The 19,768-nt window shown below is 47.7% G+C and overlaps 1 protein-coding gene across 3 annotated transcripts in view; it reads left to right on the forward strand.

Moving 5' to 3' along the window:
* Positions 1 to 19,768, forward strand: part of LOC129383074 (uncharacterized) — a 136,124-nt gene that overhangs the window by 19,098 nt on the left and 97,258 nt on the right. The window contains exon 3 of one of the 3 annotated variants that reach the window (XM_072287358.1): positions 4,873 to 5,119. The exons of 1 other annotated variant lie outside the window; for it this stretch is intronic. In XM_072287358.1, coding sequence (XP_072143459.1) covers positions 4,873 to 5,119 — 247 coding nt within the window. Of the gene's footprint in view, positions 1 to 4,872; positions 5,120 to 15,932; positions 16,015 to 19,768 lie in introns of those variants that run through there. One more of the 3 variants, XR_011893494.1, reaches the window with a different exon arrangement.

Consider the following 19,768-nt stretch of genomic DNA (forward strand, 5'->3'; position numbering starts at 1 on the left):
ATAGCCTGAATAGGGTCGGCGTCTTGAATTTTGCGTTTCGTTGGTGGCGGGAGGGACGCCTCTGTGACCATCTCATCCTCTCCTTGCGGCTGTTGACGTGCCGCTGGGGGGGTCATCTGTCTAATGGGTTGTTGCGGAGGAGGGGTTGTCTGCCTCTGTGATTTCTTTAAGTTTTGGATTTCGGACCGTTGCGAATCGACTATCCCCGTTAATTTTTCGACCATTTTCTTTAATTTCTCAATTTCCTCGTCCCGTTTATCCCTCTGATTATTTTCTTGGGAGACCTTGCCCGCAAAATTCACACCCTTACGCTCCTTGCTCCTACCTCCTCTCCATGGGTTGGCAGGGTCCCTTGAGCTCGAGCGCCGCCTGGACTGGCTCCTGGCACGGGAACCGGAGCGTCCTTTGGGCGGCGGCGATGGTGTGCTCGGATTTGCTTCCAGTTTTGGGAAAGAGTCGTCGCGGAACTTGAAGTCTTTGCCCCCTTTGGGTTCGCGTTGTCGACTCTGATGTCCCCCACCAGTCGTCGTTGTTTGTTCCATCTTCTCCCACTGTCGCTTCTTAACTTCGTAGGGAGTGCGGAAGAGTTCTCGGCACTTGGGATCTCCTAGGGCGTGGCCTTTGCCGCACAGCTGGCATTTCAGCTCACACCTGTGGTCACTTGACGGGTTCTCGAGGCCGCAGCCACGGCACTTGACGTTCGTCGGGTCCGGGCACACGTCAGCGCGATGCCCGAGTCGGCCACAGGCGATACACACTTCGTATTTTTTCGGTACAGCTGGCATCTGTGCGCTGCCCCGTTGAGGTAAATCCACCTTGGCGCTTCTTTCTCCTTGAAGAGAATAAAGACCGACGGTGAATCTTTGCCCAGCCTGCGGACGCCTCGAATCTCGGGGTTATCCTTGCGGTCTAGGCGGTACAGAATTTCTTCGATGGAGTATCCGAGTGGAACCCCGTGGATGACTCCCTTTCCGCAGTGCTCGGGGGTGGCCACGTAGGCGAAAGTCTCCACTTGTTCACCGTCGAACATGAGGTGTTTCACGCTCGCGTACTTCAGCTTCCTCTCCGCACTCGTAGTGATGACGAGAACGGAGTGCTGCTTCATATTTGGGGTTATTATATCTTCCTTCTCTTCGCGTGGGTTAATCCCCGCCGACATTTTGATGACGTCAGTCAGATATGCTGTTCCATATTTGGTAAGCTTAACTAAGGCGCCACGTGGTCGGAGAACAACTTTCTCGGCGCCGTCTGGAATGCGCGTATGCTGACGCTCGATCGACTTGGCCGCCATTTTCCTGCCTGCTTGCCTCTGCCGGGCTCGCTGTTTCGCAGTTTTCTGCCCGCTCTTCTCTAGCGGCACGTACCTTCCTCCTTCGCTAGCGTACCATTGTCCTGGAACCAAAGATTCCTCGGGTGTAGTCGCTCCTTCCATAGTAGCCATGATTCACAACTTCCGCGCGACCACGAGCGGCAAACGATCCTCCGGTGGGGACGCCGCGGGCCCGATCGGCCGCGGTAGCCTCAGCGCCTCAGCTACGTGCTGCGTTGAACACACAAAGTCCAAAAATGGAGGAAATAAGGTCCTACTTGCGGAGAAAGCGGTATCCTCGTGGTCCTCTCGAGTTCCGTCGTCGATTGAGCACAAAGCCTAAGAAAACAAGATCGAAAGACTGCCGAAAAAGGCCAAAATTCGCGCAGCACATCGGAAGCGCGTTCCACCAAGAAGGCACTTCCGGCGAGCGCAGGAAAGATTTTGTACGGCGGCTCGCGGAGCGAACGACACGCGCGTATGGAATATCGTGGGTAGCCGGCAAGAACATAGTCGACGTGGACTGGAACTTAAACTGTCAAACTCGAATGCCGAAGTGTATAGTGTACTTGCGCTAGTTCGCGGCAAGTACTGGTGACCCACAATGGTATTCAATTAAGGTGCGGTCTCATTTAGACGACAACCGCCTGACTTTGCCGGCGACAACGGCCTCCGTCGTCACAATGCGCCGACACCAAGCCTGCAAACGGTTCGCCAACAGCCGTGTTTAGCGGCGTGCATGGAGCTGTATGGAGACGGATATATGAGATGTTCGTCGCATTGCAAAGACACGACAGCTCTTAGCACCGCGCCGACGAGGCTGATATGTTGCGGCTAAGTGCTACACAAGCTGCTCGCTCTTTGTTTCGCCCGTTCTCAAATCGACATTTCGCATGTTCGCCAAAAGAAATGTCCCAGCAAAATTGACAAATTCATTACCGATTTGTAGAGCACATAACTTCTCTCGAGAGCGCCTGATTCAGCAGCGGAGCTCCAGTGCCAGAGAGCCACAACCAGTCTGCTGTGGCCTATCGCGGTAGCCGAAGTGGCTATGACGTAGCGCTGCTCAGCTCGAGGTCGTGGGTTCGACTGCGATCGACCCCGGTGGCCGCATGCTGAATGGGAGCGGAACGCAAAAAACGCTGCTGTACAGCATTGGATGCCCGTTAAATAACGCCAGACTGTCAAACCTAATCCGGAGCCCGTACTACGGCGTGCCTCATCATCAGGTCGTGGTTATGGGCCGTAAAACTCCAGAATGTAGTACTCTAGTTGGTTCACACTCAACAAGTAACGTACTCCGCAAAATACAAGGACGGAAGCAAAGATAGAATCAGAACATGGTGTGTTTCCCATGTTTATCTGTCTTTGTCCTTTGATAATGCCTTACATGATCAGAGAGGCGGATTTGTTTACACAGGCGAGTAGGGCCACTGATCGGCGCTCGCTTCAAGTACAGTGGATGTCACTGACATCAAATAATGACGGAAGGTTGCAGGACACAGAAGTTTGAATAGATGAGCAACATCGCATTATTCGCGCCGGCACGAGCGTCCTGTTTCTTCGCTTACAGTGTGTAAGCATATCACATAAATTAGCTGATTCTCCGTATTCGTACATACTCTGCGTGATGAATGCGGTTTACTTGTTTGATAGTGTACTGTAGTGTTCTATAAACACTGTTCTCATTGTCGTTCATTTAAGGAGCTTGTAGTTTTCTCGTGAAAATACTGATGCCAGTAAACTGGCACCGCGCGCTCTGGAAGCTGAGTAACGTGGTCTTTTTCCCTTAATCCCTTAATTATTGGCTCTTCGGCATAAGAAGCAAACACTTCATCAAAAAAATTAAATAGCGCGTCAGCATATCAATACGTACAGATCGACGCAGGTATGTATTAGCCGGAAATTCATTCAAAGAAGTCGTAGTGAGGGCGAGTGGAAGCTAGCCTATACGGGAATGGGATGTTGGCACCGCGCCGTGTCCTTTATTCCAGATTATTTTCTGTGCACCATACCAATTTGGGAAGAGTGCTTGTTTTCAAATCAATATGGCCTATGCTAATTAACTATAAGAACAGCTTTCCAGCGTCCTATACTTGCTCAACCTTCAGTTCATGAACGCAATCGACACCAGCTCTAAGTTTATGTGGGCGGCTGGCGAGTGCTGGAGTTCGTGTACTTCAACTTTGAAAGCGCGTTTTGATAATAATTGAGCCCGACAACGTGTAAGTACAAGCCCAGGCATGGTGCCAATCGCAATTCGATGCGATGTTCTCAGTGGCCAATCGTACGGCTACTCGTTTTGCCGCAGCAGCTGGCCCGAAATCCTGCGATGACTCGCGGTTGTCAGATGCGCCAGATTTATCGGTGTGTGCTGCCCAGGAAGCGCCCATTGACGCATAACGAAATTACAAAAACGGCTGACAAATACATAAACATTTCAGCTCGCCTTTCTTGTAACGTGCTGTCCGCGTCGCGAGTTCTCGACGCCGTAGATTTTGTTTCTTGTGGCGTACGCTAAGGTGTCGCCACAGCGCAGTGATAAAGACGGTAGACGAAGTTTAGGCCTATCCATGGGTACAGCCCATCATTCCCATGTTTTATTGGCTGCCACACCTTTGGCGTGCGGAGACATTAAATATTTGAAACTTTCTGATGAAGTCCCACATACCATGGGCTTCATCTAAGCGGCGAGTCGAACGCGTTATGAACTGTCGCTTGAACCCTATTTGTGTTACGCGTCTCTTGAGAGGGGACCGTCAAGAGCGCAAGATCCTAGTCGCTGCAGCAGTTCTGCCGTACTCAAGTCTTAACAAGCTGGCTACAAATTTAAATGTTTAGCGGGAAAGTTATACATAGTACAGATTTACATGTGAAGTTCTGATGCACACGTCACGAATAATCGTTGCACGAGAACGATCACCATGCCTACTCTGATACTAGTTCACGACTGTCGCTTGTCCTCTCAATGAGTTTCATCACCGCCTCAGCGATATATGTAGGCGCCCAGAGAATAGGCATGCCGCTTCCGCCAGTACTTTCTGGAAACAAGGCGGTGACGTAGGTCTGGAAATCGCTCGGTGCAATGTCTCTTAATAGCAGGAGGACCTAAAATCTAGGAGTTGTGGCGTGAAGCCAATTGAACACAGTGACGAAAAGAAGTGTTTTTGAAGTATGCATAGCAACGGCCTTAAGATGTATGAGGTGGCACTCAACACTTGCGCCCTCTTGTGGTGACGGCGGCAGCGTATGCCTGATCTCACGTGTACTCGTTTAAGCCTCGGTAACGATACATAGGCCTATGCGACACCGACAAGACGCCAACGATGGGTCGACTAGTCAGCAGACCCTGTAGCTGGGAAACAATTTTTCCATGCTCTGCCGACAACAATGTATCCGACGACCGCAAGTAGTCGTAGTGTGACCGGCTTTGTGCTACTAATGCTGACGAAGAAAAAGAACTGTATTCGGACCATCGTTTCGTGGACTTTTTTGCCGCGCTTCGTGGGCTTGGTGGCTGCTTAGTGTCGTCACCTACAAACCCGCTACTTCTTGCTATGCAGATGCTATCCGCCGTCCTCGTCCATCTGTTCCTTGCTGCCGGTGTGACTACTTCTGCTGACACACCACCGGCCTGTGGATTGCTGTGCTACAACTCTGCTCCGCCCACTATCCAGCTGACAACCATCAACGTGTCAAGCTTGAACCCGCCGCTATCTGCTTTCCTGGCGCCACTGCCGCTGCGCCTGGCCCTGGATGGTGGATCGTCAGCGCCATCGTCACCAACATCAGCTGCGTTGCCAACTATAAGTAAGCTGCAGCTGTCAGCCGCGCTTCGTGGGCTTGGTGGCTGCTTAGTGTCGCCACCTACAAACCCGCTACTTCTTGCTATGCAGGTTGGTGTATCAGAATCACTTTTTTCTAAGAAAACAAGTAATTACTTCTTGCTGCAGCTACCGAGCCCACGTTGCTGCTGTGCGACCGTTATTGAGTATGCTGGTGTTGTTCAGTTGTTGTTGCTTTTGTTATCGGGTGACGTAGAGTCAAATCCCGGCCCTGATCCTTTTCTCGTGGAACTACAAAAACTTTCCGCGGGCCAGTCAACGCTAATAAGCGAAGTGCAGGGTCTAAAGAACCAACTATTAACAACAAAGCAAGCCCTATCTGACCTACGAGAATGGCCGACATTGAAAAACATTACCATTCTCTGCCATCCCTCCAAGCCGAACTAGAACTTATCAAAAATAACACCGTTCATACAGCACGCCTAACCGACGATATTGAAGCACGTTTGGATGACGCCGAAAACAGGTCGCGACGTAACAATCTAATTTTCTACGGCCTTCCAGACGCCAAGCCATACGAAAGTATGCCGAATCTGAGAAAATAATCATTCAACATTGCCGTGACCACTTAGGTATAGATATTAACCCTAAAGAAATCGACCGTGCGCATCGCTTAGGCCGCCACACAGGCGGGAGATGTAGGCCGATAATAGCGAAATTCGCGTCCCATAAAATAAAAGACGTTATCCTTTCAAGCGGACTTAAGTTGAAAGGAACACCCTATAGTATAGGTGAGGATTTCTCACGCAAGGTTCAGAACGTCAGAAGTCATTTGGTCAAATTTGCAAGACAGAAATCTGTTCCATTTTCTCTACGCTACAAAACGCTTCACATTGGCTCGAAACGCTATCTTTTCAATGAAACCTGAAGAACAGTACAAGAAATCCAGTAGCAATCATGTCAGCGTCAAGCAATTATCACCAGTTTTCACCCTAGATGAAAAGCTAACCTTTCTTTTTCCGTAATCTTCACTAACATTCGAAGTTTCATACCCAAACGTGAGCACCTGTCCCATCTTGTCAAGTCTTCTGATAGCAGTATTCTGATACTAACCGAAACGTGGCTATCAAGTGATGTTGCCGACGCAGAAGTACTCGCGGATTTACCGAATTTCAATGTCTATCGGAATGACCGCAAAGGCACTCGAGGGGGCGGTGTTCTCATTGCAGCCAGTAAACAATTACCATGTTCTGAAGTTTACATTGACTCCGACTTGGAAATTTTATGGGTATTATTCCAAGCTTTACCACAATCTGTATTATTAGGTGTTTGCTATAGGCCCCCATATAACAATCCTAACTTTTCCCGCGCACTTATTAATAATCTAAACCAGCTTACCTTGACGTATCCTAAAGCCGATCTCGTTCTTTTTGGTGATTTTAATTTTCCTGGTATTATTTGGAGCGAAGAAACTGCAACGGCTAACACAGCTGAAGCTAGAGATTTTCTTGATGTTTGCCTTGATTATAACCTAAAGCAGTTAATAACTCAGCCAACGCGTGTCACTTGCGATTGCCATAACATTTTGGATTTAATACTGACCACCCATCCCAATAGCCTGTCTTCGATTAACTATCTGCATGAAATTAGTGACCATAAAGTTATTCACGAAGATTTCAGTTTTTGCCCTACTGCCAATCCCTCGCACAAGAAAAGTATAACATTATACAATAGGGGAAATTATGAGGCCATAAATAACGAACTTTGCACCTTTTTTCCGACATATGAGGCCAATTTTTACCATTGTTCCGTTCAGGAAAACTGGTTTACTTTTAAGCAGAAACTAACCGAGCTAATACACCATGTTCATCCCTAAAACTACTATCCGTGTAAACAGCCAAAAGCCATGGTTTAACAATTTTGCGCCGCCTAGATAACAAGAAAAAACGTTTATTCCGGAATGCCAAACTTAAAGGGGGCGCCCAAAACTGGGAGAAGTATTATGTAGCAGAAAAAGCTTATCTCACAGGAATCCGTAATGCCAAATTCACTTTCTTTAACAACGATTTGCCTAATATGTTAACTAATAACCCCCGCAAGTTTTGGCAGATTATTAATCCCCAAGCAGCAGCTTCTACAACTCTTACTAACGACTCTGGAGAGGTTATTTCAGAAGCTGAATGTGCCGATGCTTTTAACAAGGCCTTTTCATCTGTCTTTACTAAAGAAGTTGACATTCCCTTACCCATGTTTTCAAGTCGTATCACGTCTTCCATGCCTGAAATCAGCTCTTCTGTTGATGGTATCTCAACCCTCATCGAAAAGACCAAGTTATCATTGGCATCTGGACTGGACGACATTAACGCTAAAGTGCTAAAAAATATAGGTCACGTTGCTTCCGCTTATCTTGTCTTATTATTTTCGCAATCTCTTTCAACAGGTATCATTCCAGATGACTGGAAAGTGGGAAAGGTCGTTCCCATCTTCAAATCCGGTAACGAAAACTCACCTCTGAACTACCGACCAATTTCCTTGACCAGCGTACGTTGCAAACCCATGGAACACGTCATTTACTCTTACATCATGAATTTCCTCGACTCTCATAACTTCTTTCACCATTCTCAACATGGGTTTCGTAAGGGTTTCTCTTGCGAAACCCAGCTTGCTATCTTTGTTCATGACCTTCATGCTAACCTTGATGTTAACGTACAAAATGACTCCTTATTTCTTGACTTCGCGAAAGCTTTTGATAAGGTTCCCCATAAACGCCTAATTTTAAAATTATCCTTCTTAAACTTGCACCCGAATGTACTAAATTGGATAAAAGAATTCTTGACTAACCGTTCACAAGTAGTGTTTACAAATAACAAATTATCCAGCCCACTTCCAGTGTCATCGGGGGTGCCTCAAGGCTATGTCCTCGGCCCTCTTCTGTTCCTAATATACATTAACGACCTGCCTTTGCATGTGTCTTCTAATAACCGCATGTTTGCTGACGACTGCGTTATCTACCGAACCATTACTAGCCCATCTGACCATATGGTTCTACAACAAGATCTCGACCGCATACTACAATGGTGTGATGACTGGCTAATGTCCCTAAACCCTACTAAATGCAAGCTCATTCCCTTCACTCGTCGTAAAATTCCCCTTCACTTCACTTATAACATAGCTAACATCCCTGTTGAATCAGTAACCACTTATAATTACCTTGGAGTTACCTTATCTAACAATATGTCTTGGAACATGCACATTGCAAAAGCCACGTCATCAGCTAACAGAACTTTGGGTTTCTTAAAACGTCATTTACGTAACGCTCCGAGACACGTAAAACTACTTGCTTATAAATCATTAGTGAGGGCTAAGTTCGAGTACGCATCTCCCATCTGGAATCCACCCGAAGTAGGTCCCACTAATACCCTAGAATCCGTTCAAAATCGTGCTGCTAGATTTAGTCATGCTTCGTATTCATATGAAATCAGTGCTTCATCCCTCAAAGCCGAGTGTAACTTATCGCCTTTGTCCTGTCGCCGACGCATTGCAACCCTCTCTCTATTTCACAAGTTCTTTCATTCGCCACTTAATTGCGTTCCTTACATTATCCCTGCAGCTCACGTATTTCACCGCACTGGTCATTCGTTGCAAGTTTCTCGCCCACGTGCCCGCAGTAAAATATTTTCTGCTTAATTTTTTTCCCAGAGCAGCAAAAGACTGGAACGGCCTTTCTCGTAACATCGCCGTTATCACCTGCCCATCAAGCTTCATGGGTAGCATATCAAATATAACACCGAACTGATCGTTATCAACAATATTCTGTCTAACAAAAAAACCCCACCCCTTATGTAATACACCCTCGGGGGTCTTTAAGGAAATAAAAATGAATGAATGAACGAACACCGCGCTGGCCGCTGAGGGAATCGACAAGGCGATAGCTGCGGTTCCTTCGCTTGTAGTCACACCCAGAATGAGTCGTAACATGTTTTAGAAGTTGAAATGCACAAAAATTGGCCCTCCCAAGCTGTTCCCATGAACATTGAGCATACACGTGTTCGTCCACTTAAGCGAAGGCTATAATCATTCTGAGCCGACGTGTTCGCGCATCCTCTACAGGTGGATCTGAAGTAAAGAGTAAGCAATCGGGACTAAGAAAACTTTTTATAATTCAGTTCTGGACTTGGGATTTGAAGTCACCCCCTCTTGACTTTGTACTGTGCGTACGCAATAAGCGGAAAGCAGCGACACTGCGTTCCGCCAACATCGGTACGTCAGTCTTTCCGAAGGCTGCCAGTGGCACTTGCCGGTGAGCCCCCTCAATGAAATCCCACTGCGTAGATGGGAGGCTCTGTAGGTGTTGTTATGCTTCGATTTCTTTTTAATTCCCGAGATGGAGCATTTACATCTTACATTAAAGGAAAAACGAGCGATTGTGCCGTCGGAGAGCAGCGTAAGGAACAGCCTCTCTCTGGCGTCCGCGTTCTTGCGCGAAAAGTCACGCTCTATAAATCAGCCATTGTGCACTCAGAGTTTCGTCTTACAATACTTTAGAAGATGCGCAAACCGTATGTATGTGACAAAGTTAACGAAAAGTGAGAACCATATATACCGAGCTCGAGCAATAACAAACCGTATCGATCATATAGAATTGTCCAGGCCGCCATGGTTAGTTATGTGCCCAGCCGTTCATATACCGACGCGTCTGAGATTGAAACGTCGCAGGACATATGCGCGAATTTACATGTTTTGCAATGTTATGACAATATTCTATTTCAGCGCTGTGCTGGTACCACTGTATCTCAAGCAAACGACGGCGGTGGCCGTTTTGGTCGATGTAAACAAGTGCACGATGGTGAATCGGTAATCAGACTCGGGAAGCTACGCTCTAATATGCGAAATGTCTCGAGAACAAGTAAAATGATTCGCACGTGCAGAAATCGGCTACCAGAAGTTTACGCGCAGCGGTTGCTTAGTGGCCATGGTGTTGGGCTTCTAAGCACAAGGTCGCGGGATCGAATCCCGGACAGGGCGGCCGCATTTCGACGGGGGTGAATTGCGAAAACACCCATGTACTTAGGTTTAGGTTCGCGTTAAAGAACCCCAGGTGGTCTAAATTTCCGGATTCCTCCACTACAGCGTGCCTCATAATCAGATCGTAGTTTTCGCACGTGAAACCTCATAATTTTCCCCCACAAATTTCATGAGAGCCGCGTAGGCAGAAAGAAATCAGTAGGCTGCCAGTCAATCGGCTAGCCCAAGAGCGTGGTTCTAAGGACAAAAAAAAAGTCGCAGTTTCCCCCGAAAAGCGAAGCAACACTTGTGATAGCAAATTAGCAGACGGATGTATGAGTTAACAGTAGTACTGTTATCGGCCGTATCAATTTGTAAACATTCGCTTGCTAACTAATTGCTAACTAATCAAGCTTATTGCTTCTTACCCGATTTTGGCAACAAGCAGTACCGCTGCACAAAGTGCGACCGGCGGCACAGACCGATGCAGTGTCCTGCATACGGAAAGAAATGCAACGTATGCCACTTGCCCAATCATTTTGCGGTGTGCTGTCGAGAAACGTCCAAAATTGCCGAAGTCAGCAAAGACGACGTTGAGGATAACTTCGACATCCTAGAAGCTAGTGTTGGGAACAGAAATGCCAAAGACTGGATAGTGGAAGCTGAGGTCAAGGGCAAGAAGGTCTCCTTCAAGGTAGACACCGGGTCAGAGGCCAGCTTACTGCCGTTTTCGACATACCGAAAAATGCGTGCGGCGGGACCGTTGACTGCTGCTACCTCGGTACTACGGGCCTACAACGGAGGCGTCAGAACACACTTCGGAGCAACGTCGCAGGAGGTGACGGTAGGAAATACTTCCGCCACAGTCCAGTTCTTTGTCGTAAAACACGGCAGTCAAGCCATACTAGGACTAGAAGCGAGTGAAGCCTTGGGCCTTTTTCAACGCACAGGAGCCACTGTAAGCGCCTCAACAGACTACGAAGCAGTGACGAACTTCCAGCACCTTTTCCAGGGATTAGGCTGCTTGAAACAACCATACAGCATGGCCCTGCAACGAACAGCGGTTTCGTTCGTTCAACCAGCGCGGCATATTCCCCTGTCCCTGCGGGGCCCTCTTCAGGAAGACCTGCGAAGACTGGAGTGGAGACCATCATCGTAAAAGAGAACGACCCCACGGACTGGGTTACCTTTGGTTACCGTCAAAAATTAGAATTTGCATGGACCCCCGGAAAATTAATGAGAACATAAAAAGAGAACACTTCCAGCTCCCAAGGCGCGAGGATATGGAAGGGGAATTGCCCGGCGCAACTGTATTTAGTTGCTTGGACGCAAACTCCGGCTTCCACCAGATCGCACTTGACGAGCAGACGTCGAAAATATGCACTTTTGCTACTCCTTTTGGCAGGTACGGTTACCACCGATTGCCCTTCGGCATCGTCTCAGCGCCTGAAATCTTTCAAAGGACGATGACTCAAGTATTTGAGGGCTTTCCCAGTGTACATGTGTACATTGACGATATTTTGGTATGGGGAGCAAACAAACAGTAGCATGACCAGAGACTGGTTGCGGTCTTGAAAGCGGCCGAAAAAGCCGGCTTAACGTGCGACGCAAAAAATGCCGGTTTGGTGCTACGGCAATACAATTCCTGGGCGATATCATTGGACGTGACGGCATCTCGCCAGACCCAAAACTTATCAAAAGCCTGCTTGAAACGCCTGGAACCAAAACCAAATGTGATGTTCAGCGCATGCTCGGTGTAATCAACTACTTTGCAAAGTACGTGCCACGGCTTTCTGAGCGGACTGCGCTTCTCCGAGCGCTTATCAAAGCACACGCAGTATTTGAGTGGACTGAAAACCACAGAAAAGAGTGGAAAGGTAGCACTCAAATTCTAACCATGACACCCGTACTCGCCATCTTTGATCCCCAAAGGCAGTCCAAAATAACATGTGATGCATCAAAAGATGGCATGGGTGCAGCGCTCTTGCAGTGTCACGATGGTGATAAGTGTCACCCAGTGGCATATGCATCCCGTGCGGTAACACAAGCTGAGCAGCGTTACGCGCAGATTGAAAAGGAGACTCTCAGCATTACGTTCGGCTGTGAGAAGTTTCACCACTTCGTGTACGGGCACAAAGCTTTTATTGAAACTGACTATAAACCGTTGCTATCTATAGCTGCGAAAGGGATCTGCGACATGCCTCCCCGCCTTCAGAGGTTTTTTTAAGACTTCTGAAATATGATTTCGTTTTACCAGGAAAACACCTCGTCTTGGGCGACATGCTGTCAAGATCGGCTCCGGCTTGTCTCGAGGACATCGCTGGTGCCGCTGACGACGTGGAAGTGCACGCAGTGCGAGTCCTGGGCTATTTGGTCACGGGCGCTACGCGATAGAAGCTGGTGCAAGAAGCTGCGCGTGACGGTTACTTGAGCACTGTCATCTCCAATTTGTCAAGCGGTGAGAGCCTGCAGGGTGAACTCAAGCCGTTTTCGTCAGAGCTTTCCGTCGTGGATGGTATATTGCTGAAAGGAACAAAAGTGGTCACCTAAAAGCATGCGACGTGAAATGCTAGGACGAATTCATACTGGGCACCTAGGATTGCAGAAATGCAAAGAAAGAGCACGACGTTTGGTTTTTTTGGCCTGGGCTCAGTAGCGACTTATCCCTGCTGATTCAGAGTCGCTCTACTTGTCGGAAGTTCTCATACAAGCAACCGAAAGAACCGCTACTCATGCGCCCAATCCCATTATGCGCATCGCTTCGAGTTGGTGTAGACATTTTTCCTTTTGGGGGAAGTTCGTATGTCGTAGCGTTTGACGCGCTATCAAACTTCCCGGAAGTCTAGAAGCTCCAGGACACCTCTGCAAGAGCGACAATTTCCGCACTTAGCGCAATGTTTGCCAGGTATGACGTATCTCTGGAGGTGTGCACTGACTCTAGTGCAAGTAGCTCCGTTGATGTTACACCGTGCCAGCCTACACACCCGCATCCTCAAGCGTCGTTCGCCGATGGCCTGGAACCAACTACAGTGCACCACGTGCTATCTCTTCCTAGGCCGACGCTAGTCCCAAGAAGGTCGGGTCGCACCAGTAGGCCACCGCAGCGGCTTCGGTACGACGCGGCCTTTAATCAAGTAACGTGAATTGTTGTGCTTCTTCGTTACCCATCAGAGGATGTATCGGGCATGCGCTGTCTGCGCTACCTTATCAGGACAGCACTGATATCACGCGTGCATTTGACTATTTAAGCACGTTCCAATAAACCCTTCGCTGCTGCTTCTTCCTGCCATTGTGTAGTTGCCTCGATCTTTACCAGACACACGTCGCGCACGTTACAACAAACATGGTGTCAGCGCGCAGCAAACATGAAGACATCGCACTCGACGACCGCGTACGCTCCTGTCAAAACGCTGACGTGAAGTACGGAAGCAGCAGAGAGCGAAGTGATCTTCGTCCCGTATAACACTCCATCGCGAACAGAGTGCCGAGGAAGCACAGCACGCACAAAGTTACGAACTGCGAGTTATATATATATATACATACATACACACTTTGCAACAGGTGCCGCACCATTTCGAAACACACGAAGACGTGCGCCAGTCCACGCGCCATGTGCCGGCACCTGCTTTTACGGATGCCAGTGAAGAAGCAAATAATGAAGACCTTCCCATTTGTGCGCGGGTGCTTGAATTTTGGTGTGCTCAGTTGACAATTGCAGACGAGGGCGTGACCTTTTAACCAAAGGTTGCCTGTTTTCCTAGTACGTATGTTTAAGCGCACAATTTACAACCACCACAAAAGGACACGAATGGGAGAAGTGCCCGTCCTGTTCGTGCCCCCTTGTGGTTGTAAATTCTACGCTTAAACAGTATGAATTATGGATTACCAACAAGCCCGAACCAACGCTTTACTCTGTTTTCCTAGAGCGTGGCATTTCTGGTGGGGGTGCGGGGAAACATCGACATATGCAAGAGACCTCTCCTTGCAGCAAGGACATGAGTGCCGTACCGGAGCTTACACCAGTTCACCGTGCCAACCGGACAATTCGGAGACCAGCCCCTGAGATTGTACCACCTTCTGGGAGGACAATGGCTACGCTGGAAGCTATGGGGGCCTCAGTACCGACTCACTTTACGCTATGGAATCCGCGAGTGCCAAGTTCCTTCCACAGCAACCTTTTTGAAGATTTGGAATACTGGCTGGACGACTCTGATTGAGTAGCAGATTTCAACGTGTGGTATGACGAAGCAAAATTAACGAACGTGTATGTCAGCCTCGAGCACGGCGCTCGCACCTGAACCGCGAAGACGCACTGACATCATGGCGTGAGTTACGTCACCGACTCTTCGAGCCCCGATCACCGCGAGCGAGCAGAACGGGCCCTCCAATCACGCGCGGAGAAGTGTAATGAAAGTGTCACTATGTACGTGGAAAACATAACTTGTCTCCTCAGGCAAGCTGCTCCTAGCACGCGAGAAGACAATGAGTTCCGTCATTTTATGCGTGGTGTCAAAGAGCAGCTTTTCGATGCTGTTCGTAGTCCGCGGAGGACGGTTGCCGAGGTCCTCCTGGAAACCGTCGCTTTCAAAAAGTCGCTGCAACAGCGGTCTAACCAGCAGGGGCGGCAAGTAAACGCTGCCTCGACATCCATAGGTCCGGGAGCTTTAGCAACTGACATTGAAGTGTTCTGCGAGATCATACGTTTCGTAGTGCCTGACGAGCTTCAACAGCTGCACCGGGAGCAGCAACCTACGAGGAGCTACATCGCCAACATCGTGCATGACGTAGTACAGCATGCACTCGGGGTACGTCAACCGCATCCCGAAAAGACACCCCAGGCGAGTGAATTTCGGCGCACAACTTACGGTGACGCCTTGAGGCGTAGCTTTCCTGCACCGGCAGCACCATCATCCGCGGTGAGCTATTTCTCACATCTGACTTGTGGATACACATTGAGGCACTTCATCCCTGCATCATCGGCATTTGCTCCCATTAATGTGACTTGGACAGGGAGGCCAATTTGTACAGCTGGCGGACAAGTTGTCGCACCGCTTGCCCTGATCACTACTAGAATACGAATACGAAATTCCACGTTTCTTGTCAGCTGCAGTGTTCTGCGTGAATGTTCCCGTGATTTAATACTTGGAATAGATTTTCTCCGGCAATATAGTGCCATCATTAACCTCGGAGAGCGTTACATCACGTCTTCGAGGAAAGCTACGACACAAGATGATGGCTGCCGCCGTAGAGCCGGCCTTCGCGTTTCCGACCACAGCATGACGATACCGCCACGTTCAACCGTCATGGTAAAGGTGACACCTTAAGTTTCATGCAATGTGAAGTCCAAGCAGAAGGCAGCATTTCCCTTTTGCTGACCTTAGGAATTTCTTCAGCACAAGTCCTCACTGCACTTCGAAATTGCCGCGCTGAGGTATATTGCTTACAAATTTAGCAATGAGCATCGGCACGTTTTTTGCGGCACTGCCATCACGTACGCTGACGCTTTGCAGGACGCCATTGAGTGTTTCGCATCTGAAGAAACCCACAGCCATGAAGCCTTGCTCACAGGCATTAACATCAATAGAGAGATGCAGCTATTATCTGAATTCAAGGCATGCTTCGCTTGTTTGTGTAAAGCTTGTAAAACGCCAATCAAGCAGCACAGAATAATCACCAACGAAGATGCCCATTCTATTCACCAGCTGCCGTACCATGTCTCGCAGAAAGAATGCGAGGCCATTAAAACGCAATTAAGGATGTATGATTGACGATGGCGTTATCCAGCCTTCAAGCAATCCGTGGTCATCACCGGTCGTACTCGTCAAGAAGGATGGCACGCATCGATATCGTGTTGATTACCGCAAGCTCAACAACGTCACAAATGCCACGCATCCATGAGTCTCTGGACTGGTTACGGTGAGTTATGTATTTTTCATTCCTTGATTTGAATAGGCTAGTGAAAGACTGAGGTTTATCAGATTGAGGACTTTGAATAGGCTATTGGCAGAGTGTGGTTTACGAGTAGGACCATGCAAAAGGTGTCTTTGCCGCTCCGGATGGTGTTTACGAGTTCTGAGTGCTTGCGTTCAGCCTCTACTCTGTTACAGCAACTTTCCAACAGATTATGGACACTGTTCTGGCCGACCTGAAGTGGCAAAGCTGCCTTGTCTACGTAGCTGATGTGGTTTTTTTCAGGCAGCCTTTCTAAACACATTATTCGACTACGTCAAGTACTTGAGGCAATGCAATCGGCAAACCTTACATAAAGGCATCAGAAGGGCCACTTCGGCTACCACGAGCTGAAGTTTCTCTGCAAAGTAGAGGGCGGAAGGCGTTCATCCCGATCCTGACAAAACAGCCGCAGAGGCCGCTTTTACAACCCCTACAAATAGGTGTCTGTCTTTGCTCGTCTGGTGTGTATTAAATACGCTTTATAAGACGTGTTTCATAGATTGATGAAACACTTACTTGTCTTACAAGAAACGATGCGCTGGATGGGAAACAGCTTTAACCGAGCTTTGCCGCTGCCTGGCTTGACCGCCCATTCTGGGAGACTGACGAACAGGCCTAGACTGAAGTGCATACAGACGCCGGTAGCATTTGTCTGGGCGCGGCACTCGTACAAATACAGTAAGTTGTACAGGAGGCTAGAAAATTCTATGTCTACTGGTAGCTTCATTCTTATTCTGAACAACATTTCGCTTTACGCACTGTTCATGCCTATGCAAACTGCGTTCGCAAGTTGTGCCCAAATGCAAGCATTCAGTTGATGCGAGCACTGATATGACGAGGACGCAGGCGCTGTTTGATGCTTGTCGAGGGAAGAGTGGCGAACAGAAATTAATGGGGCTAAGACCAGTACTCCGGAAGAGATAGCCCTAACTCCCGTATTCAGAAATTTACCCTAGCTTGAAGCCCGTGCTTGACTTCATCTAAAGGCACCTGTCGTGAACGCGCCGAAGAATTGACAAAGAACGGCTTGGGCATGTTTACGCCAGGTGTCATATAAATCGAATCAAACATGGCCTTCAATTAGGATCAATTTATGAATACGTGAGCAAGCTTGCCCTATTAGTGGCTCGGTTTATTTCTCCGTCTCTCGCCATCTGACGTGTGCGCTAGTGCTTTTTTCGGGAATATGCTGTCGCTCATGCGTGCCGCGTGACACACACGCAATCTCCCGATGTGACTGACACGAAGTGATGCACGTCATGTGACTCGCACCATAAGGTGATGTGACACATGTCTGAAAAAGATCTTTCGCATTGTGCATTGTGTGCGACTGTGGACTAACGTTTAGAACACTGGGCCTTCTGACACGTAAGCCTATTCCTTTTTTGTATGTTTGAGCTATTCGGAAAAATTACAGTGGGAGCCGCAGATATGGGGGGGGGGGGGGTAACCAAAGATCAGGGCAGTTCTTTAACAACTCTTCGTTTTCAAAACTATATCGCAACAGATGACTAAAATTGTGGAAAGGCGGCTGCCATTCAGTCATAAATGGTCGTACACTCAGTAAAAGCAAGATATTAGTTCCATTAGATTTACTTCTGTGCTTCAACGTGGTAAACCATGCAGGTCTTAATCGTATTACGCAAAAGTGACGGTCGCAAGAATAAGAATGCATCGATACCATGATTTACTCTACCTATTAAATGCTTCAATTTCGGTATATTTACATTTAAGCTTAGTCAAGCCGACTGAGCCAAGCACAAGTTCTTGTGTCCCAATTGGCGACATTTTAAAGCCGCAATTTCTGGTATGCGCTAAGTGTGCTTACTTTCATCGCTAAGTTCACATTCATCGCCTCATCTTGCTTTGTAATTTTAGGATTATAATTAGGAACTTGCACTGCGAAACTTAAAGCCTATAAAGTATTTCAATGAACCATCCATCAAAATTATTAGTAGGAGGGGGATCACGTTCGCATCCTCAAGGGCCTCATATTCCGAGCACCGACCACCTGTGCAGTTGATATCTCGGTAAACCCACAGCTAACAATCTCGCCTATAGGTCAAAGAGAATATTAGCTGGATCTTGACAATGGTGGGATCGGTGTTTGTGAGAGGCCTTAGCCGAGATTTCATATCGCCTAGAATGCTTTCATGAAATGATTTTGGGAAGGGAGTTTTTACTAACGAGCGAGCGCCCCCCATAAGCAGGAAAAGATTGTAATGGGTTGCGAATGCAACTTTGCTTCGCAAATCTGGAATGTGCATTTCAGGCTTGAAGCAAATTCTTGCTAGGGGGCACGTTGCGCCCGCGAAAATATTATTTGTATCTTACATTTCTGATTTGAAGATAATCTTAGTTTTTCATCACTAAGGAAGCGTGTACTGAAGCGAAATATTTATTTCAGCTATTTATCGTGCCATTCACATGTTAATATAAAAGGGGAAATGAGCGTTTGATGTGATTTTTATTACTTTCTAAAGAGCATGACTTTACACAGCAGATGCTTCCACCTGATTTAATTTGGATTGGTATACCCTATAATAATACAAAACCTGTCTAAGATCTGGTTCTATTCCGCATGGTTGAGTGAAAGTAACCTGGGCATAGTTCAGAATTGCAACAACGTATTGCTAATTTTACCGTACAAAATAGTGATATTCGTCGTTGCTCTTACACAAAAGCTTATGGGTGTCATGCTTGCCAAAAATGCTTGAAAATGCAAATTGTCCTTTCTTCTTCGTACATTGATGCTCACGGTTGGTTATTAAAATTTGTTTCTGACAAACTACGACTGCTGATGCTGCTCAAATAGCAGTGCCTCCATATTTACGTTGTGTCATCCGTGATTATACTGCCCGTTAGATGCGAAAGATTTCTTTTTGCTACGTACACTCAGCTACTACGGCGTAAGAAAATACACTAAGGTGTTGACACTGCGCGCGTGAGAGCGTCCATCGTATATTCGCCAACGCCGAGACTTGGATGGATGGATGGATGTTATGAGCGTCCCCTTTGGAACGGGGCGGTGGTTTGCGCCACCAAGCTCTTGCTACTATACTGCCTGATATCCTACCTAGGTTAACCAATGAAAAAAGAAAAAAAAAACACTATGAACTACCGCGTCCAAACTTTCTGATCCCCTATTGCGAATTGTGTTTTTGTACGTCTCCGTCTTTTGTCGTTTCCCTACTTTTCTTTCACCAATCCTCCAATCGCCTCTTACTAATGTCTATTGCGGACCTGTTTGCTTTACCACTGCTCCCGCTGAACCCAAGGGCTTCAAGGAGGCCAGTGGTGCCTAAATCGACCACTGGGTAGACGTCTTCATATTCTAATAAAATATGCTCCGTCGTTTCCCTAGCTTTACCGCAGCAAGCACATGCTTCTTCTTCCTTCTTATATCTCGCTTTATAGGTGCGTGCTCTAAGGCATCCCGATCTCGCTTCGAAAAGTAATGAGCTTCCCTTTGAGTTATCATAAATGGTTTGTTTCCTGATTTCGTTTTTTCCTCTTAAGTAGTTACTCATGGCAGGTTTCTTTTCCATTGCCGCCACCCATGAGATTAATTCAGCCTCTCTGACTTTCCGCTTGACCTTCCTTGTTGCTGTGTTGCCCACTCCACAGGCCGCATACTTGCTGTAAAGTATCTCGCAGCGCCCTCTACGACGGCGCTTGTCGAGCTGTACCGGCGTAGAATTAATGTATATGCTATCCA

Source organism: Dermacentor andersoni, chromosome 3 (assembly GCF_023375885.2).
Source record: "Dermacentor andersoni chromosome 3, qqDerAnde1_hic_scaffold, whole genome shotgun sequence".
Taxonomy (NCBI): Eukaryota; Metazoa; Arthropoda; class Arachnida; order Ixodida; family Ixodidae; genus Dermacentor; species Dermacentor andersoni.